Source organism: Macaca nemestrina, chromosome 1 (assembly GCF_043159975.1).
Source record: "Macaca nemestrina isolate mMacNem1 chromosome 1, mMacNem.hap1, whole genome shotgun sequence".
In the NCBI taxonomy this organism is placed as follows: Eukaryota; Metazoa; Chordata; class Mammalia; order Primates; family Cercopithecidae; genus Macaca; species Macaca nemestrina.
The window spans coordinates 109865046-109888201 of record NC_092125.1 but is presented as its reverse complement, the minus strand read 5'-3'; the positions used below and the strand labels follow the sequence as shown (position 1 = coordinate 109888201).

The window sequence follows — 23156 nt, the reverse complement described above, 5'->3', positions numbered from 1 at the left end:
TACAGCCAATTCTTCCTTCAAGATGCCTTTTAGGTTCACAGCTATTCCCATTGCCACTAATGAACTACTCTTAACAGAGACCCACATTACTTTATTCCTGGATTAACCTCCGTATCTGTCACATTGAACACCATCAACACTTAATTTCGTATACAGCTATGAGTGTCTTGAATCTTTACCACTTTATTCACATTTATGCTCAGAAACCTCTGGTGGTTTGATGTTATTTCCATGATTAAATCTATATTTAGCCCAGCAGTTAAAGCCCTCCTTTGTTGGTTTGATTTGCCCATATGTATCTAGCCTTCCTGTGTCCTAGGTCTGCTGCTCCTCTGTAGCCAGCTGGGCTACTGTTGGAATGAGCAATTTTACATGCTCATTCCTGTTCACTGGTTTTTTTTCTTCCACTAATTAAAAGTTATTTGGCCATTTGTCACTTTTTGTCCATCACCTTCTAAATCTAGCTTGAGTCTCTCCTTTAAAAATCCTTTCCTATTTTAATACTTTCTTTTTTTTTTTTTTTTTTTGGAGTATCCCTGTGTTGTCCAGGCTGGAGTGCAGTGGCGCAATCTCAGGCCCACTGCAAGCTCCACCTCCCGGGTTCACGCTTCTCCTGCCTCAGCCTCCCGAGTAGCTGGGACTACGGGCGCCTGCCACCACGCCTGGCTAATTTTTTTGTATTTTTAGTAGAGATGGGGTTTCACTGTGTTAGCCAGGATAGTCTCAATCTCCTGACTTCATGATCCGCCCTCCTCGGCCTCCCAAAGTGCTGGGATTACAGGCATGAGCCACCGCGCCTGGCTGTTATACTTTGTTGATTCATATTCATATTCTTCAACTCTAATGCACTTTATCATGCTTGTACATATGTACTTTCCAGAATGCAAATTTGATCATGGCACTCCTGCTTGAAATCCTTAAATGACTTCTCATTGCTTTTCTGATAAGGGCAAAAGTCCTTAATTGTAGCCTTCAAGGTGCAGCATGGTCTGGTTTCTACCATTTCTCCAGCCTCATTTCCAACCGTTCCCCTTTTGCACTCTGCACCTTAATCACCTTAATCTTTCAATCCACTATATTCCCCTTGTTCTGTCATGCCACAGGACCTTTGCATAGGCTTCTTCTTCTGCCTGGAACTTCACTTCCTCAAGTAACCCTTCCCTGGTTTTGCTGACCAGGTCAAACCTGCCCCTTATGTGCATTTACAAAACCATCTTTATCGCCCTATTGCGTGTCATGGTTTGAACTTTTGTATGGTTTGGGTGATTACCAGCAGTAATCCATGAAAACAGATATGATATCTGTTTTTTCTCACCCTATATTCCCAATGCCTGTCACACAGTGGACACTCAATAAATAGTTGCTGAATTAATGAACACATGCTGTGTTATAATAGTTTCCAATTGTTTCATATTTGTAGCTCTTAGTCATGATATTTTGCTTCAAGAGGTACCTTAGAGATGATCTAGTTCATTATTTCCTAATTTTTTTATTAGAGAAACTCTTTGACTGCTATGTACTGTCTCTCAAACTCTTTTAAGAATCTTTCCTTTTGGCCGGGCACGGTGGCTCACACCTGTAATCCCAGCACTTTGGGAGGCCCAGGCGGGCAGATCACGTGGTCAGGAGATCGAGACCATCCTGGCCAACATGGTGAAACCCCGTCTCTACTGAAAATACACACACACACAAAAACAATTAGCCAGGTGTGGTGGCAGGCACCTGTAGTCCCAGCTACTAGGGAGGCTGAGGCAGGAGAATTGCTTGAACCAGGGAGTTGGAGGTTTCAGTGAGCTGAGATCACGCCACTGTAGTCCAGCCTGGCGGCAGAGCAAGACTCCGTCTCAAAAAATAATAATAATAATAATAATCTTTCCTTTTTATTATTTTGTATATTCTCTTTTGTCTTTTTCCACATTGCCTGAACTTTTAGGAATCTTTTAATTCAGTTTGTTATTTTTGCCTAGCATATTATGAGGAAGTAATTGAGGTTTAAAAGATATTTTAAATTTTTTTCTTAAGATTATATTATAACGTTAATTTGAATGCATTTTTAAATCTAAATGACAATTTTTAAAACCTTTTCCCCATTAATAAGCAGTATACATTGCTTACATTTTTCTTTTAATTCTGTAAAGAAAGGTGATTTTTAAAACAAATTACTAAATATGTTTAGGGAACAATTTATATTGAAATTTAACCAGGTATTATAGTATCAAAAATCAATAAAACCTGCATTATAATCTTATGTAATCGGAATTCTTATATTTTGACCATATAAAAATCAACTTTTTTGTTTTAAACTTTTATACTTTATTTTAAATTAATGTAATTATAGAAAGATCTTAGCCTACTACTTGCAAATACTTCACAAACATTGTAGTTGTGCAGAGTCTTACATCCCAATAAATTAAAAGCCAAAGTGAATATAATTAACTATATTTTCTCTTGAATGTTAATTTTTAAAGGAATAGACACATTTGATGTTCTAGGTAAGAATTTTGATCAGGCCAGGCGCAGTGGCTCACACCTGTAATCCTAGCACTTGGGAGGCCAAGCCAGTAGATCAGTTGAGGTCAGGAGTTCAAGACCAGCCTGGCCAACATGGTGAAACCCTGTGTCTACTAAAATTACAAAAAATTAGCTGGGTGTGGTGGCACAAACCTGTAATCCCAGCTACTTGGGAGGCTGAGACAGGAGAATTGCTTGAACCTGGAAGATGGAGGTTGCAGTGAACCGAGACTGTGCCATTGCCCTCCAGCCTGGGCGACAGAGTGAGACCTCATCTCAAATAAAAAAAAAAAAAAAAAAAAAGAATTTTGAGCAAGTGAATACAATTTATAGACAAACAGCTCGATGTGAGTTTGCAGAATTATAATCAATTTTATGTTGTATTTCAACATCTGTGTCCTTTATATTCTTTATCTTAATTTGGCCAAAATGCAGTTGGTTAATATTTAATATTATACACATACTATTAAATAATATATGATTCCTGATCATTGTATTCATCTCTTTTGTCTCCAGCCCTTACCCACCAACATGTGCACAAAATTTATCTGTCTGCAGCCCTTATCCACCAACATATGCAACACTTAACCTAGACTTCAATATGCAGTAGATGCAGTAAATAAACAAATCAATAGGTAATGCTTATTACTTTTTTCCTTAAGCAACTATCCTCATATTTTGTTCGCTTGTTCTTCATTTTCTAGGAGAATGTGGATTATATGATTCAGGAGCTCCGAAGACCCAAATACACTATATATTTCATTTGTAAGTATGTTAGTTCACTTTTTCAAACTCGTAACAACATCCCAGTTAGTGTGTTTCATTGAGCCCTTTATGTCACTAATAAGTTCATTGAATCTGTCACTATAAAGATCTCGTTTATTTAACGTCCTTCCAAAGTATTAAAAATCTGTTGACCTGCCGGGCATGGTGGCTCAAGCCTGTAATCCCAGCACTTTGGGAGGCCAAGGTGGGCGGATCACTGAGGTCAGGAGTTTGAGACCAGCCTGACCAACATGGTGAAACCCCATCTCTACTAAAAACACAAAATTAGCTGGGCATGGTGGCGCATGCCTATAATCCCAGCTACTTGGGAGGCTGAAGCAGGAGAATCGCTTGAACTGGAGAGGCGGAGATTGCAGTGAGCCAAGATTGTGCCATTGCACTCCAGCCTGGGCAACAAGAGCGAAACTCTGTCTCAAAAAAAAAAAAAAAACAAAACTTTTGACCAATATTCTGTTTCAGAGGGCTAAATGTGATTTCCATTCATCTTGATTACTTAAGTTAAAAATTTTACATTTTACTTTGCCTTTCAAGATGCTTTGTAAGTCACAAGTTGTAAGTAGACAAATTTTACATCTCACCCCTGCCAAAAAAAAAAAGTATATACGTATCCCCATTTTACACTTAGGAATTGAGGCATGGAAGCTGATTTATTTTTTGAAATGGGAAGGTAATACTTGAGTTTGTTGGAAAAGCAGAGATTTACTTTACATACCAGATAAAAGCCTTTCACTTCTCTTTGTTACTATATTTAATGCATTGAAAGTATAAATCATCAGGTAGTGATCTCTTATGTGCACAACTTTCTTGGGTTGGGGGTTAGATAGGGGAGGTCTGGAAATAAACTAGGTTTGTATTTAATATACAATTTACATGGATTTTTTTAATCCAATACATTTGGCTGTGGAAGTTACATCCATTCTCCTCTAGATGTCATTATTGATCTTTATGTTAATAGTATTAGTGTAGTCTGTTTGGTAATATTTCCAAAACCAAGGACTAGATTTAACAGTAAGTAGGGCATTTGAGAAGTTTTAAAGCTTACTTAAAGGTATTAGAGTTTTAGGGTTTAGACTACAGTCTAAGACATATGTACTTTCTTCAGCGTATACTACTTAAATGGAATAATGATACAAAAAATTAACATTTGTGAAAAGACTATATATAAGAGCTCTCTCATATTTTATTTCATTCACTTTTGTGTAGAACTGAAAAGTTATATAAAGCTCGTCCAGTGGGTTTTCAGTGCACAACGCCCCAAGAGGTAAAAATAGGCAATTTTATTAATCTGTGGCATCTTAATTTTTGTTTGTTTTTGGCTAATAGTCACAGGTTTTCTTTTTAAAATTAAACTTTCTATTCTGAAGTAATTGTAGATTTGTGTGCAGCTGTAAAAAAAAAAAAAAAAAAAAAAAACCACAAATGATCGCAGATACCCTTTACCCAGCTTCCCCCATGTAGTATCTTACATGACGATAGTACAATATCACAACCAAGATGTTAACACTGATACAGTCAGGATACAGAACATTTTCATCTCTATAAGGATCCCTTATATTGCCCTTTTATTAGCTTATATGGACTTCTCTCCCACGCCAACCCCCTCATTAACCCTGGTAACCACTAATATTTTCTCCATTTTATATTTTATCATTCGAAGAATGTTCTATAAATGAAATCATACAGTATAAAACCTTTTGGGAATGACTTTTTTTACTCAGCATAATTCTCTGGAGAGTCGTCCAGGCTGGTATGTGTGCGTGCGCGCGTGTGTGTGTGTGTGTGTGTGTGTGTGTGTGTGTTTGCTTTTTTGTTTTTTTGTCTGAGAAGGAGTCTTGCTTTGTCACCCAGGCTGGAGTGCAGTGTCGCCATCTCAACTCACTGCAACCTCCACCTCACGGGTTCAAGCGATTCTCCCACCTGAGCCTCCCGAGTAGCTAAGATTACAGGTGCACACCACCAGGCTCAGCTAATTTTTGTATTTTTTTTAGTAGAGACAGGGTTTCACCATGTTCATTGGCCAGGCTGGTCTGAAACTCCTGACCTTGGGTGATCCACCTGCTTCAGCCTCCCAAAGTACTGGGATTACAGGCATGAGCCACCAGACCTCGCCTGTTGTGTGTATTAATAGTTCATTCCTCCTTTGAGCTGGAGTTGCAAAAAAAAATTTTTTTTTTAATTTGAAAATAGTTCATTTCTTTTTATTGCTGAGTAGTATTCCATGGTATAAATGTACCACAGTTTGTTTAACTATACACCATTGAAGGACATATGACTTGTTTCTACTTTTGACTATTACAAATAAAGCTGCTATAAATATCTGTGTACAGATTTTTATGTGAAAGTTAAGCCTTCATTCTCTGGGATAAATAACCCCCAGGAGTGCAACTGCTGAGTCATATGGTAATTGCATATTTTCTGTATTAAGAAACTGCCAAATGTTTTCCTTAGTGTCTATACCATATTACATTTTCACTAGCAATGCATGGGTGAACCAGTTTCTTTGCATCCTTGGGAGCATTTGGTGTTGTCTCTATTTTGTATTTTAGCCATTTGCATAGGTGTGTAGTTATTCTGGTATTTTTAGTATGATCACAAGCTAGATCTCTGATATATTTGTGTGTATATATACACATACACATATATAAATATATACAAATCACATATACATATGTAGGTATATATGTACGTATATCCCCTGTGCTGCCAAGTTTAAGTGGACGTATATAATAACAGAATTACTCTTTTGCTGAATCTCTTGGCTAAAAATTGAATTGGTCATGAGGTGAAAGACTCCTTTTTCCTCTAAACAGTTCTTTGTAGCAGTTGACATTAATAATGGTTAATCTAGTGTTTACTCTTCTGGTTCTAAAAATTGTTTGATTTGGACTGTAAATCTATGAAGCAGAAGAAAAAAATTATATTAGCACCACAGCCTATGAAAAGTAGACTTCAGATTTCTTGGATGGCATAATCAATTTCAGAATTTTATTTGATTGATGTAAACTAAAATGAATTTGTATGTAGTGATTTTATTCATTACTAACTTGCAGCACAATTTATATCAGTACTAAGCTAGCTTGTTCATCTCTCTTTTATACTTTTTAAAAATATTTTTATGTTACTAAATCTCTTGTGTAATAGGCCCCTCTCTTTATTTAAAAAAACTTTTTGTTACGGAACATTCATTCATTTATTCATTTATTTGAGATGGAGTCTCACTCTGTCGCCAGGCTGGAGTGCAGTGGCACAATCTCATCTCACTGCAACCTCCACCTCCTGGGTTCAAACGATCCTCCTGCCTCAGCCTCCCAAGTAGCTGGGATTACAGGCCCATGGCACCATGCCTAACTAATTTTTGTATTTTTAGGAGAGTCGTGATTTCACTGTGTTGGCTAAGCTGATCTCAAACTCCTGGCCTCAAGTGCGATCTGCCCACCGTTGCCTCCCAAAGTGAGGGGATTACACATGTGAGCCACCGCACTGAACTTTTAAAGACATACAAAAGTAGAATAGTATCATAAGTCCCAATGTACCTGTCAGCTGGTTTCAACAGTTATTGAGCCTCACCCAATCTTGTTTTAGCTATACTGTCACCTACTCCCCCACCAATATTATTTTAAAGCAAATCTAAGACATTATATAATTTTATCCATAAGTATTTCAGTATGCATCTCTAAAAGATAAGGACTCATTTTTTAAAAAGCACATTTCCATTATTACATGTAGATTAAAAATGAAAAATAATTATTTTTTTTCTTTTTTTTTTTGAGACAGAGTCTCCCTCTGTCACCCAGACAGAGTGCAGTGGCATGATCTCGACTCACTGTAAACTCAACTTCCCAGGTTCAAGTGATGTTACCTAGGCTGGTCTTGAACTCTTAGTACTATTTTCAAATAACCATTCAGCGTTCAAATTTAAAATTGTCTCTTTTTTTTTTTTTTTTTACAGTTTTTTAAAATCAGGATCAAAGTAAGGTTCACACATTGCTGTTGGTTGATATGTTAAGTTTCTTAATCTTCTGTATAGGTCTTCCCACCCTGCGCCTGCTGCCCCATGCAATTTATTTATTGAAGAAACTGTTAAGTTTTCCATAGTCTTGATCTTGCAGATTGCATCCCCATGGGTTAGTTTAACATGTTCCTTGAAGTTTAAAATACTCCTCTATCTTCTGGTTCCTGTAAATTCATAGGTGAATACAGAGCCTTAATTAGGTTAAGATTCGATTTCTTCTTGGCGAGAATACTTTATAGGTGGTATTGTGTACTTTCTTTGGCTATTTATTCTTTTGATATTAGCAGCTGCTGATGCTCAATGCCTGGGTCCATTCAATTGATTCATTAGGGGTTAGAAAAAATGATGATATTCTAATTCTGTCATTAACATTCGTTAGTTATTGTTCAGCCGGAATATTTTCACAAAGAAAAATTTTCCCTCATCTATTTGGTTACCTGGTAGTACAGTTTATATATAAAACACAGGATGAAAGTTTACTTCTCTCTCCTTATTCGCTATTTTCAATAAAATGACTTGGTTCCCTAGTGTTCTCATTCTCCAATCCCTCCGATGGTGGTTCTTTTTTTTTTTTTTGAGACAGAGTCTCGCTCTGTCGCCCAGGCTGTAGTGCAGTGGCCTGATCTGGGCTCACTGCAAGCTCCGCCTCCTGGGTTCACACCATTCTCCTGCCTCAGCCTCCTGAATAGCTGGGGCTGCTACAGGTGCCCACCACCACACCCGGCTAATTTTTTTTTTTTTATTTTTGGTAGAGACGGCGTTTCACCGTGTTAGCCAGGATGGTCTCCATTTCCTGACCTCATGATCCACCTGCCTCAGCCTCCAAAGTGCTGGGATTACAGGCGTGAGCCACTGTGCCCGCCGGCGGTCCTTTTAATATATATATATATATATATATAAAATTATGAATTTGTGGATTAAATATATTTGTGCTACCCATTCCAGTTTGAAGGTCACTTATTCATTAGGCTTTAACTATCAGGCCCTTTTACATATACTTGCAGCAGAAATTATATCCTTTGAGTCAACCCCAACTCGTATGTTTCAGATTTCAGTAATGTGATCAGCAAGAGTGACGTGAAGTCATTGGCTGAAGCTGATGAACAGGAAGTTGTGGCTGAGGTTCAGGTAAACATATTGGTCCTGTAACACATCTCGTATGTTGGCCCTTTTTAAATATTTGAGTCTAAAAATAAAAAATAAGGAAAGGTCTGTCTCGAAGTTTTTTTATGAACACTTAAATATGTTTATCACATAAGTGAGGAATATTGTTTTCAGAGGCAGCAGATAAACTAGTTTTGAATTTTTCAGAAGGATGTGATAGGTGATAAATGAATAAAAAGAATGACCTGTTTTAAATTATATTCTCTCTCATGACAACACATTGGACAGCAAAGTTCTTTTTTATCTGAGTAGAACATTATATCTCCTATTAGCAGTATGTTATTTTTACTAATTGATAAGTATGCATAGAGGTCTCCAGAAATATAATGTGTATACCTTTACAACTTTTATTTTTTAGATTTATTGTTATTGCTACTGTTTTGTAATTATTTTAATTCTCCCACGTTGACTGTTGTTACTCAATTATTAATTGAACAATTTTGTGTCTCTTTACACCTGTATTTCACCAAGTTTGGTTATATCATATTATATATCACATATGACAATATTACTGCTTGATACAATTGAAGTTTATGGAATGACTATTCTTGGTGCTTTATTTGCAGGAATTTTATGGTGATTACATTGCTGTGAACCCACATTTGTTTTCCCTCAATATTTTGGGTTGCTGTCAGGTATGGAAGGAAAGGTTTAATTTATCAGTTGAGAGTTAATTCAGCAAATAATTAGACTTGTAAGAGAAATTTCAAATATTTTCTCTGAATATATGTTTTTAACAAAAAGGGTCGAAATTGGGATCCAGCCCAGCTATCTAGAACAACTCAAGGGCTTACAGCTCTCCTTTTATCTCTGAAGAAATGTCCCATGATTCGTTATCAGCTCTCATCAGAGGCAGCAAAGAGACTTGCAGAGTGTGTTAAGGTATGGCATTACCTATTCCTGGTTCCAAAACATAACGGCCATTCATTTCTCTATCATATTTCAAAAACTAAAGCAATATTTTATTTACAACCAAGGACATGATTGTATGTTAGGTTTCTTTCTTTTTTTTTTTTTTTTTTTTTTTTTTGAGACGGAGTCTCGCTCTGTCACCCAGGCTGGAGTGCAGTGGCCGGATCTCAGCTCACTGCAAGCTCCACCTCCCAGGTTTACACTATTCTCCTGCCTCAGCCTCCTGAGTAGCTGGGACTACAGGCGCCCACCACCTCGCCTGGCTAGTTTTCTGTATTTTTTTTAGTAGAGACGGGGTTTGACCGTGTTAGCCAGGATGGTCTCGATCTCCTGACCTCGTGATCCGCCCGTCTCGGCCTCCCAAAGTGCTGGGATTACAGGCTTGAGCCACTGCGCCCGGCCTTGTATGTTAGGTTTCTAAGCAAAGAGGTAGGTATATGTGATTTAAAACAAAAAGCAACATTTAGAGCTAAGATTCTTAGGTTTACCCCAAGAAACATACACAGGCTATTTAACTCTTTTTTGGTCCAGTTAAACCACTTATAAAATAGGGTTTCAAATTCTAACCTCTTAAATAGTATGCTACTAAACTTTGTGAAACTTTTGAATCCTTCATATGGAAGATCTATGCGGATGCAAAGAACTATTGTTAAATGTAGCGTTTTTTAATTTCCTATTTATATCATCTCTGTGTGTAACTAGTTGGTTGCACAAACCATCTTTCTTTCTCACCCACAGCAAGTGATAACTAAAGAATATGAACTGTTTGAATTCCGTCGGACAGAGGTTCCTCCATTGCTCCTTATTTTAGATCGTTGTGATGATGCCATCACCCCATTGCTAAACCAGGTACAAAACCCTTTCTTGGCATAATAGGAGGATGATTTCAAGTGATATTCATCAAAATACAGATATGGAAATAAAAGCATGGTCCACTTATTTGCCTCCTTATTTTTAGCTATTCTTGGTTTTGCTTTGCATTTCCCAGTGTTTTGGTATCATGATTCTTCCATCCACTGTCATCATTAACTCTTCTGCCTCATCCCTCCCATATCTTTCTGCCAGTACCTCCATGCCTAATCAAGACAGCTTCTTAATTCTGTAGATTCTATTTTCCAGTGTTTCCGTCTGTCTCCTCATTTCCATTCTTACAGCTATTGCCTTGGTCTAGACCCTAATCTCTTGCAAGAATATTGAAATAGTCATCTACTTGATTCCCTACTTTTTATTTCTTCTCACTCTAAATGTTCCACAAATACAATGAAAACTTTTCCTAAAGCACAGCTCTATCTTACTACTCTTGGCTTAAAAACCTTCATTGGTTCCCATTTGCCTACTAGGTTAAAAAACTCCTGAACTTGGCATCCAAGAGCCTTCACAATGTGGGCTAACCCTCTTACGAAACCTAGAGCTCACTACTTACGTAGATAATGCCACATGGTTTCCTGCCAGCATGCTTTTACTGTGACTGCTTTCTAAACTCTAGAATGTTTGGAGTACCTTCTCTTCCCATCTTCACCTATCAAAATACTGCTGTTAAAAGCACTCAATCTGGCCGGGCGCGGTGGCTCAAGCCTGTAATCCCAGCACTTTGGGAGGCCGAGATGGGCGGATCACGAGGTCAGGAGATCGAGACCATCCTGGCTAACATGGTGAAACCCCGTCTCTACTAAAATATACAAAAAACTAGCCTGGCGAGGTGGCGGGCGCCTGTAGTCCCAGCTACTCGGGAGGCTGAGGCAGGAGAATGGCGTGAACCCGGGAGGCGGAGCTTGCAGTGAGCTGAGATCCGGCCACTGCACTCCAGCCTGGGCAGCAGAGCAAGACTCCGTCTCAAAAAAAAAAAAAAAAAAAAACCACTCAATCTGGCCAGGCATGGTGGATCATTCCTGTAATTCCAGCACTTTGGGAGGCTAAGGTGGCTGGATCACCTGAGGTCAAGAGTTCAAGACCAGCCTGGCCAACGTGGTGAAGCCCCGTCTCTACTAAAACTACAAAAAAATTAGCTGGGTGTGGTTGCACACACCTGTAGTCCCAGCTACTTGGGAGGCTGAGGCAGGAGAATCGTTTGAACCCTGGAGGCGAAGGTTGCAGTAAGCTGAGATCATGCCACTGTACTCCAGCCTGGGCAACAGAGCGAGACTCCATCTCCAAAAATAAATAAATAAATAATAAAATGATTTATATGAATAATAGCAAAGAATAAAAAAAAAGAAGAAGAACCGGGCACAGTGACTCACACCTGTAGTCCTAGCACTTTGGGAGGCCGAGGTGGGTAGATCACCTGAGGTCAGGAGTTCGAGACCAGCCTGTCCAACATGATGAAACCCTGTCTCTACTAAAAATAGAAAAAAATTAGCCGGACGTGGTAGCAGGCGCCTGTAATCCCAGCTACTCGGGATGCTGAAGCAGGAGAATCACTTGAACCTGGGAGGCAGAGGTTGCAGTGAGCCGAGATCACACCACTGTCTTCCAGCCTGGGCAACAAGAGCAAAACTCTTGTCTCAAAAAAAACACTCAAAAGCCATCTCCAACATCTAGCCATTCTTCAACATCTTCTTGAAGCCTGTATTCTTTCAGTCAGATATTGTTCTTACCTCCTGAAAATTCCTGTAGACCTGTAGACCTTTGTGTCTCTCTCATGTCTCATGCTGTACTTGCCATGTTGTAGCTTTGGTTGTTTACACCGTCTCCTACGTTACATATTTCTTCAAGGCAGACTGTATTTATTTTTTCTCCTGCAAGCATAAGAACAGTGCACATAGCAGGTGCTCTATCAATAGTGATTTTATATGTATGTATGTATTTATTTATTGAGACAGAGTCTCTCTCTGTCACCCAGGTTGGCGTGATCTCAACTCACTGCAACCTCCACTTCCCAGGTTCAAGCAATTCTCATGCCCCAGCCTCCTGAGTAGTTGGGATTGCAGGCGTGCACCATCATACCTGTCTAATTTTTGTATTAAGTATTTTTAGTACAGACAGGGTTTCGCCATATTGGCCAGGCTGGTCTCAAATTCCTGGCTTCAAGTGATCTGCCCGACTCGGCCTCCCAAAGTGCCAAGATGACAGGTGTGAGCCACCGCGCCTGGCTGTGACTTTGTATTTATAGAGAAAGGCACAATCTATGTTTCATTTTCTTCCCACCTTATATGCTAAGGGAAATCTGTGGAGTGAAACTTCTCTGTAGTATAAAATAACCTTATATTCCTAAATTCAGAGTAATGTATGTTCACCAAAGAAATTTTTGATAATATCAAAAAGTGGAAAGAAAATTAATTGCCTATTATTCTGTCTTGCAAAGAAAAGCAACTATTTATCCCACAGATTTCACTGGGGACTTGTTTTGTGCCACGTACTAAACTAAATACTAGAGATAAAAGGTTAAAAATTATAATTTCTGCCCTCAAAGAGCCCATGGTGCAATGATGAGAGAAATAAACATAATTTTAATTATAGAGTAAATGCTAGAAGCATGCACAGGAAGCTATCCGTAAAAACATAAAACATTTTGTTGTACTTTTTTTTTTTTTTTTTTTGAGACAGAGTTTTGCTCTTATTGCCCAGGCTGGAGTGCAATGGTGTGATCTCGGCTCACTACAACCTCTGCCTCCCGGGTGCAAGCGATTCCCTGCCTCAGCCTCCCGAGTAGATGGGATTACAGGAATGTGCCACCATGCTCGGCTAATCTTGTATTTTTAGTACAGATGGGATTTCACCATGTTGGTCAGGCCGGTCTCGAACTCCTGACCTCAAGTGATCCACCCACCTCGGCCTCCCAAAATGCTGGCATTACAGGCATGAGCCACCATGCCCAGCCTTGTATTTATTTTAAGTGCTCTAATGGAACTTGCTTTTTCAGGAATTCCTTTGGCAAATCTTTTAGGAAATAAGCAGCTTCTTTTATAACCTTCTAAATTATTTGTTAATAAATCTAATTTTCTTAAGATAAAATATGTATATAAACATTTCTAGCATTTAGATTCTAGATGCAGAAGGGAACGTGCTAGAAAATACTTCATTTTGTCTAACAGACCTATGACTGAAAGTAATCTATTCTCCATAAATGGTGAAAAGGGAAAATTTGGAGATTTCTCATTTCCAGTTTTACCAAATAAATTCACATTTTGTGAGACTGGAAACCAGTCCTTCCTCACAACTCCCATTAGGTAAAAATATAAAATAAAATGGATTCAGAGGTAAGTTTCTGAATCTCCCAGTGTTTTGATCAACTCACAAGGTTTTTCTGATAATATTAGTGTTCCCAGGATAAATATAGTACCACTCAAATCTGCAAGAACACACTTCTCATGCTGCAGAAAACCACAGAAGCATACAGGAAATGGTACAGCTTGTAACTGCAGTACCAATATAGCTCTATCTGTGAAGCCAAAAATATACCCTTAATTCACAGGCAAAAAATTGGAGCTAATGATAGATCTAATTTGTTGTCTTTCTATCAAGAATATTAATCTTGCTGCCCTTTTTCCAAAAATGTGAAATCTAAAAGTATTTTGACTTTTTTTCAGTGTTTAATCAATTAAAATGACAATCTTAATGCTTATGATAGCACAAAGTATTAGTAAAATTTAACTAGAGAATCTTCATGTAAAGAAGACTAGTTAAAGAATGTTATCAGTTTTTGTTTTCTTGAATGTTTACTATTTCCATATTTTGTCAGTTACCTTTTTTTTTCATAATTCTTTATTTAGTGGACATATCAGGCCATGGTCCATGAACTACTAGGCATAAACAACAATCGGATTGATCTTTCCAGAGTGCCGGGGATCAGTAAAGACTTAAGAGAGGTGGTCCTATCTGCTGAAAATGATGAATTCTATGCTAATGTAGGTGGTTTAAATTTTTTTTAATTGTCTTTAGTTGTTTTTATGTAAGAAGATCAATATTGGCTTGTTAGTATGGGGGCAGACATGGGATTTCATGTGAAAGGATGATAGAGGCATCCTGTGCATAAACTGCCTCTCAAGGGAAGGCAGAAGATTTGGATTCTGACCCTTTAGCAGTATTTTTTTCATAGAGATCACGTAGTTTTTTACTTCTCTCCCCTCCAGTAGCTGTTTGTGAGAATAGTAATGCTATTCATCACCAGTGTCCCAGCTAATGTCCAAATTTGGTAATTAAAATGGAATTTCCCTGCCCTTCAATTCTGCGTTCCGAATTCTTTTTCACTTCTTTTAAATTTTCTGAAAGTCAGACTAGTTGATGATGTGCTTCCACCTTTCTTTTTCACAGAATATGTACCTGAACTTTGCTGAGATTGGTAGCAATATAAAGAATCTCATGGAAGATTTTCAAAAGAAGAAACCAAAAGAACAGCAAAAACTAGAATCAATAGCAGACATGAAGGTAAATTGAGCATGTACATGAATGACTAACGTGAGAGTTTGGAACTATTCATGTAAGCAACACTTTTGGAATCTTCTGGGTCTGATTTCTACCTTGATTGATTTTATTTGGTTTGAGGCTTATTTTCTGTAATGTCTTTAAACAATATAGCGAAAAATTCATAATAAACCATGTGCTTCTTTCCATTCTTCAGTAATATCTGGACTATTTAAAGACTCAATCTATTGCCAGGCGCAGTGGCTCACGCCTGTAATCCCAGCACTTTGGGAGGCCAAGGTGGGCGGATCACCCGAGGTCGGGAGTTCGAGACCAGCCTGACCAACATGGTGAAACCCCATCTCTACTAAAAATACAAAATTAGCCGGGTATGGTGGCACATGCCTGTCATCCCATCTACTCAGGAGGCTGAGGCAGGGGAATCGCTTGAACCTGGGAGGCAGAGGTTGGGAGGTTGCAGTGAGCCGAAATCACGCCAGTGCACTCTAGCCTGGGCAACAAGAGCGAAACTCTGTCTCAAAAAAAAAAAAAAAACAAAGACTCAGTCTACCAACATATACCAGTTCTTCTCTTCTTAAGCATAGCAAAATGCCATGTGGCTGAAAGTTGTAGATGCTTTAATCAGGGCTGAAAAACATCCCCTGCTTTCCCTACCCCCCATTCAATACATGCTTATCCGTGGTCAAAAAATAACAGAACCTCTCATTGATGTTTTTCCCATGGCAGGCCTTTGTTGAGAATTATCCACAGTTCAAGAAAATGTCTGGGACTGTTTCAAAGCATGTGACAGTGGTTGGAGAATTGTCTCGATTGGTCAGTGAGCGGAATCTGCTGGAGGTTTCAGAGGTTGAGCAAGAACTGGCCTGTCAAAATGACCATTCTAGTGCTCTCCAGGTCAGTCCAATTTGATGAGCACCTACTATGTGTAAGGCACTGTGCCAGGCAGAGCAAGAGATAAAAAGGCAAGTAATCCTTCTTCGCCAACATGGAATTTAGTCCGACAAGGAGCTGAGATGAGAACACAAATTGATATTGTTTAAGATAGATCTATAAAAAGAGACACAAGAGAAGTGTAATGTGCAATTCCTAAGCGTTCAGTTAATTAGTATGAGGGCAGCCTAGTCTACTAGAAAGAGCACTAAACTAGAATCAGAAGATCTGGATTGGAGTGTTTGGTATACCACTTACAGGCTTTGTGACGTGGAGTTGTTGACTTAATCTCTGAGCCAGTTTCATTATTTGTAAAATAGGTATATTAATACCCATCTCACAGAGTGGTTAGGAAGACTTTAAAAGATAAAACGCGTATTAAAATGTATTATCTAAGTTTTTTCATTATTGAAGTCTGCTTTTCATCGCACCAACATGTTGATGCCTGCTATATGTACATACTACTGCTGTGAGGATCTAGGAGTACAAAGATGAATAAGATACCACATTATAGTTGGGAAGAAAGAAATTTAAACCAGCAATTGTAACACCATGCACTATGTGCTATATTAGAGGTATTTACAAAGGAATATGGAAATACAGAGGAAGGACAACTGTTTTCCCGAAGGATGAGGCTTCTTAGCACTTCTTAGGGAAAATAACATCAAACAGGGAAAAGGAAGAAACATTCTCAGCAGAGAGAATGCAGGCATGAAGATGTGAAGAAATAAATATTGATATATATATTTTTTCTTTCTATATATAAAATATTTATATTTGAAATATACATATATTTAAATATATATATGGGAACAGAGAATAGTTCAGTGTGGCTAGTACAGGATACAAGATGAGTGGTCTTAGACTAGAAAGACTGACTGAAGCCAGGTTATGGCCATTGGAAGAAAGTTGGGCTTTAATCTTAAAATGATGGGGCCTCCCAGAGGATTTTAGAATAGCAATATAATCAGACTCTGGCCTCAAGAAATGTATAGTCTAGTTGAAGACACAAAACTAAAGCACAAGAAAAAATTCGATAATGTTTCAAGATGATAATTAAGTCATAATTGTAATACTGACTGTAACAGGTTTTGAGGTTATTAGGAACAGTTTCTTAGAGAAGGCAAGATTAGGATGGACCACAAAGAATGAATAGAATTTGGGGGAGGAGTTCAGTCAGGAACAGCAAAAGCAAAGATGTAGAAGTACGCAGGAAGTAATAAACAGTTTGACCTGTAGAGAGTGAGTATGAAACAGAATTAGATAAAATTGAATTGGTAAACAAAAAACAGTTTACAAGCTTTATGAAGAGGCTTGTAAGAATTTATACCTGCTGGGATAGGCAAAGAGATCCAGTCTAGGATCTTATGTAGAAAGTTGAGGTGGTGAAGGCAGTATTTTAGGAAATGTAACCTAGTAAGGATGCTTTAGAGGTGAAAAAACAGGTCAGAGAGACTTGTAGACTTACAGTGATAGTAGCAAAAATGTACAGCGAGGGGCAGAACTGAAAAACATTTCAAAGGGAGAAGAAATTAAATGACAGGCTGGATATAAAGATAGAATAAATCAGAGGTAATTCCATGATTCCTGAGAAATGACAAAGTATGATGTCACTGACAAGTAATTTAGGAATACGAGTCCTTTAGGAAATAGCCATTTCTAAGCCACTTACAAGAAGCACATTTCCCTGTTAATAGGACCCTATATTCTAAAGCTTAGCTTCTTTCTTTCCCAGCTACAGTTCCACTTTATTCTATGAGATAATGCCAACCTGGTATATTGGAAACAACTCAGGTTTTGGACCCAGACTGGCCTGACTTATATCCTACCTCTCCTTACCCAAGTTTCTTTGGGAAAATTACTTAATTTGCCCAAGTCTTGGGGATAATGATTTCAAACTTTCCGACTGTTATGATGATTCAATGAGATATGTAAAATGCTTCACATTTAATAGGTGTTTTGTAAATATTGGTTCCCTTCCTCTAAGCATGATTTTTTTTTTTTACACATAGTGCAACCAAAAGAAAAAAGTCTACCTGTGGGTGCTCTAGTTATACCAGGGTCTTTACTGGGATTTATTGTTGTTGGGTTTTGGATCAGAACCTAAAGTTGCATTCTTTTTAATCACTAAATAGTATCCTTTGTAAAGATGTATCCTAATGTATTTAACATGGCCTTTAAACAACACTACTAATAATATTTTATAGTTGTTTTGTGGGCCTAATAGAAATGTCCTGATATTTATCACAAAAAAATGAGTTTTCTGCCTCTTATTAAATAAAAAACAAAATTGTGTCCCATAACTACATTTTAATTTCTTATATTTGTTTATCATTTGATTTTTCCCTTGGAAACAGTAGAACCAGACTTAATCACTAACCAGTTTTACTGTCTTTATTTGTATCTCTCTACATATGGAAAGCAATTAGAAAAAGTTATTGTAATAACTTGTCTGAAACTTTATTTTTATGTTCACTTCAAAAGAAAAAGTCACTTTAAAAATATAAATTCTATTTGTGATCCACTTTTTATTTTTAAAACTTATCTTTTGAAGGTTTTCTTGTCTAGGGTATTGGGATTTTACAGTGAGTAGTTGATTTGGAGTCCCCCCATCATAAAGGACTTCTTTGGCAACACAACTTAAATAGTCTATAAAGGAATCTTTTGTTTGATAGTAAGTGGATGTCAGGGGCCTGACTTCTAGAGGGGTTATAGCATTCCTTGGCTTGACCTTAGATGGTAATACGTCATGAAGCAGTGAAATGAGGTTTGTGAGTAGAGATGGGATTTGCTTTATTGAATAGTAAGTATCATGACAAGAAAAAAAAGTTCACATGTTGCTAAAAGTTAACTTAAAAATTGCTGCCATTCTAACCATTATTTTGTAGGCTAATGAAAATTTCATTTAGAAAGAATTTCACTAGAACGAAAGTGAAATTTACTACCACTTAAACATATACATATCCTTAGAAGAGATTTATTTGATTAGTAATGAAGATTTGCCATACCATGAAGAAAAGGCATCTTTAGAAAGTGAGCAATTCCACCCTCACCATCTTCCCCATACCCTGCCCCCAATGCCCAGTCTGTGTTGTCATATCACAGCTTTTCATATGGAGAGAGGAACCAGTCTATTTTATATCTTTTCCTGACCTTGCGTAAAGATCTCAAATCATCCTGTTAATGATACTTAATAAGGACTCAATCAATATTTATTAGAAAAATGAGGAGTAAGAGCTCTATTTGAAGCAGTATAGAGTAGTGGCTAAGAACTTGGACCTTTGGTGGCTTGGGTTTGAAAATAATTCCTAACCACTCTAAGCCTCAGTCTTACCTCAAAATTGTTGTGAGAGTGCAATGAGCTAATGTAAAACGCTTATGGTACTTGGTACTTACAGCTTTCAAGAAACATTAACTACCAACATTACGAGTGTTATTATTTGATGATACATTTAATTTTCTTAATGGCATCCAAGACTTGTTTTTTAGTTCATTGATAGCCTCGTATCTCTCTGATTTCCGAAAAGTGTTTTTTTGTTTTTGTTTTTGTTTTTGTTTTTGCCACTCATTAAAATTATAAGAAAAGTGGTTGGGACACATTGAACTGACTGGCAGTTTTACTTTGATTAATTAAATGTAAAAATGATCCTTTTACTCTAAAACAACATTTAGCCAGTATTTTAGAAACAGTGTTGATCAGTGGAAGATCTACTGCAAAGCTAAATTTTATGTTGACTAGTCATTAAGAAAAGGAATACTGACTCAGATGTATTTACCAGTCGGTAGAATTGGGTCTTGTCTGCTTTCTATCATTTTTCCCAGATAAGCTTTTTATATTCACACAACACTGTTCTCTCAGACTGTTAGGCTCATTTTTATCAGATCAGCATGTAGACTTCTGCCAATTCCATCTTACTGTCCTAATCTGTTGGTTTATTTTGTTATATTCTGACTTTACTACATTACTATAGTAGATAACAAAGAAGGGATCCTGTTCTTTTTTTTTTTTTTTTTTTTTGAGACGGAGTCTCGCTCTGTCCCCCAGGCTGGAGTGCAATGGCGCGATCTCGGCTCACTGCAAGCTCCGCCTCCCGGGATCCCGCCATTCTCCTGCCTCAGCCTCCTGAGTAGCTGGGACTACAGGCGCCCGCCATCGCGCCCGGCTAATTTTTTTGTATTTTTAATAGAGAGGGGGTTTCACCGTGTTAGCCAGGATGGTCTCGATCTCCTGACCTTGTGATCCGCCCGCCTCGGCCTCCCAAAGTGCTGGGATTACAGGCGTGAGCCACCGCGCCCGGCACGGGATCCTGTTCTTTAGGTTAAACTAAAACAAAAAAAAAATGGAGACTATCTTTAATTACCAAGACCATCTGTAATCTGTATAATAGTTTAAAATATGTGTATGTCATAATGATTTCTTCTTGCTCTGCTGCTTCATCATAGTTTCGATAGAAGAAAACAGAAAAGTAGAAAAGCGTTCAGCCAGAAACAATGGAAGAATCTCTAAATATCAGAAAAGAAGAATGGTTTTCTCACTGATATCTTATAAATGAATGTTAGTTCCTTTAGGAAACTTGATCTCCAAAGACACTATTTTTGCTTTTCTTTTCCTTTTCTTTTCCTATTCCTTGATTAGGCCCACACAAATGTTAGAGTTCAGCGCAAGGTTTTTGAATCCTGTCTTCTTAAGTAGATGACAGTTTTCTGTTTTGCTCTTTACTCAGTCATTGTTATAATATGACAGTGTCGTTTTCTAATAGTCACAAGGCTGATGGAAAATTTAATAAGAGAAACCAAAAAATTATGTAATTCAGTTATATTTCCAACAGATAAATACTACTGTATAGCATATACCTGCTTTGTAATTATAAGTCTCTCTGATTCTTTTTTCTCCTCTTCTCTGGTTAGTGCCCTGAAATCTCAGTGTAACGTAGGCCACTATCAATCAAGTTGATAAGTAGCTATGAGGGAAATCCTTCAAAATGAAGCCAAAAGATAAAGTGGGATCAAGGCAGACAAAAAGGTCCTGCTTCTCCAAGGACTGATACAGCTGAAAGAAAAGAAAGAACTCAGCTTGTACCTACAGGTTTCTTTTCATGAGAGAATAGATACCTCTAGCTAGAACATGGACCTGAGCCATGAGTTGGGTCCTAAGGGCTCAAAAGTAGGCAAAATAGTTACTCAAAGTAGGTCTGGTCAGATCTGGGCCAAGTCCTCAATGGAGAACTAAGAGTTAAGCCAAGCAATCTGAATACCAGTACCAAGTCTCAAGGAATAGAAGTGGATTTTGTTTATGATTGATGCATAATGATTGTACAGATTTATGGAATACAATGTGATGTTTCAATACATGTATACATTGTGTAATGATCAAATCAGGGTAATTAGCATATCCATCACCTTAAACATTGGTCGTTTCTTTGCGATAAGAACATTTAAAAACCTCTCTTCTAGCTATTTTGACATATGTAATACATTACTTTTAACTCTATTCATCCTACTATGCAGTAGAACACCAGAACATATTCCTGCTCTCTAACTGTAGCTTTGTACCTATTAACCAATTTCTAACCACCCCCATCCTTCACCATCCCATCCTCTGGTAACTGCTATTATGCTCTCTACTTCTATGAGTTCTATGAGAACAACTTTTTACTCTCATGTGAGTAAGATCATGCACTATTTGTCCTTATGTGTCAGGCTTATTTCACTGAATATAAGTCCTCCAGGTTAATCTGTTTTGCCACAAATGACAGAATTTCTTTCTATTTCATGGCTGAGTAGTAAATATTTCATTATATATGTATATATGTATGCTGCGTTTTCTTTTCCTTCTTCTCTTTTTTTTCTTTTTGTTGAGACAGGGTCTGGCTCTATCACCCAAGCTAGAGTGCAGTGGTGCAATCTTGGCTTACTGCAACGTCTGCCTCCCAGGCTCAAGCTACTCTCCCACCTCATCCTCCCCAGTAGCTGTGACTACAGGCATGCACCACCATGCCCAGCTAATTTTTGTATTTTTGTAGAGACAGAATTTCACCATGTTGCCCAGGCTGGTCCCCAGCTCCTGAGCTCAAGCAGTCCGCCTGCGTCGGCCTCCCAAAGTGCTGGGATTACAGACCTGAGCCACCATGCCTGACCTAAATACTGCATTTTCTTGATCCATTCATCTGTTGATGGACATTTAGGTTGATTTCATATCTTGGCTATTTTGAATAGTGCTGCAGTAAACATAGGAATGCAGATAACTCTTCAACATACTGATTTCATGTCCTTTGGATATATTCCAAGTAGTTGGATTGCTAAATCATATAGTAGTTCTAATTTTAATTTTTTAAGGAACCTTCATACTGTTTTCCATAATGGCTGTACTAATTTACATTCACCAGTTGTGTGTAAGGGTTCTTATTTCTCCACGTTATCACCAACACTTATCTCTAATAAGAAACAGCCAAGAGTCAAGATCTACGTGAAGGTAACTAGAAAAGGACAGAGACTGATTACTGCAAATAGTCTTTGACTGTCATCATACCAGTTTTGTGAATTTATAGTTACTTGGGTTTCTCAGATTTGCTTAAAAGTACAGAGACAGATCAGCCAGAAAAGGTGGTAGGAGAGTGACTGCAAGGGCAGGAAATGAGACATTGTGCCTATAAGAAAAGTAACAACAGAAATCCCCAGTGGGATTTCTTTTCTTTTTAAAAATTTTTTTAAATGTTTTATTTATTTATTTTTTTGAGACGGTTTCACTCTGTCGCCCAGGCTGGAGTACAGTGGCACGTAATCTTGGCTCACTGCAACCTCCGCCTCCCAGGTTCAATCTATTCTCCTGCCTCAGCCTCTTGAGTAGCTGAGACTACAGGTGCCCGCCACCACACCCTGCTAATTTTTTGTATTTTTAGTAGAGACAGAGTTTCACCATGTTGTCCAGGCTGGTCTCGAACTCCTGACCTCAAGTGATCCACCCACCTCGGCCTCCCAAACTGTTGGGATTACAGGCGTGAGCCACCACGCCCGGTCGCCAACGAGATTTCTTAATGTTTTAAACTTATGCTGTTGATTGAGATACATACATAATTTGTATCTGAAATTTCTTCATATTATAGTAGAAAATAGTGGAACATTTGAGCAGGTACCCTAAATGGGCTGTATTCCATGGCTGCTCTAGGGGGGAAGATACCATGAAGGGAAAAAAATAAGAAAAATCTTACAAATTTGGGATCAAAATCTACAGAAGTTTCTCCCTTTTTGATCCCTTAAGGATGATGGTAGTGAAATAGTAACCAAAAAAATCAACAATAGAAATCTCTCTCATAGAACTCTGTACTTGAAAGCTACATGGGAGGTTCCCCATTATCATCATAGTCCCTAGTCAGTGTGAACAGAAAAGCTCTTAGACATTGGACATGGTTGTTGTCAGGTACAAAAGAGATAATGTATGTGAAAACATTTTGTAAGTTGTAATCATATAGTTGATAAT

General features: G+C 38.0%; 1 protein-coding gene across 4 annotated transcripts in view; it reads left to right on the top strand.

The window, feature by feature from the left end:
* The window catches only part of LOC105497797 (vacuolar protein sorting 45 homolog), an 82545-nt gene that overhangs the window by 1205 nt on the left and 58184 nt on the right, over positions 1 to 23156 (top strand). For all 4 annotated transcript variants that reach the window (XM_011769169.3, XM_071086300.1, XM_011769170.3 and 1 more), the window contains exons 3-10: positions 3216 to 3276; positions 8358 to 8437; positions 9040 to 9108; positions 9218 to 9355; positions 10124 to 10234; positions 14098 to 14232; positions 14639 to 14752; positions 15476 to 15643. In XM_011769169.3, coding sequence (XP_011767471.1) covers positions 3216 to 3276; positions 8358 to 8437; positions 9040 to 9108; positions 9218 to 9355; positions 10124 to 10234; positions 14098 to 14232; positions 14639 to 14752; positions 15476 to 15643 — 876 coding nt within the window. The remainder of the gene's footprint in view (positions 1 to 3215; positions 3277 to 8357; positions 8438 to 9039; positions 9109 to 9217; positions 9356 to 10123; positions 10235 to 14097; positions 14233 to 14638; positions 14753 to 15475; positions 15644 to 23156) is intronic.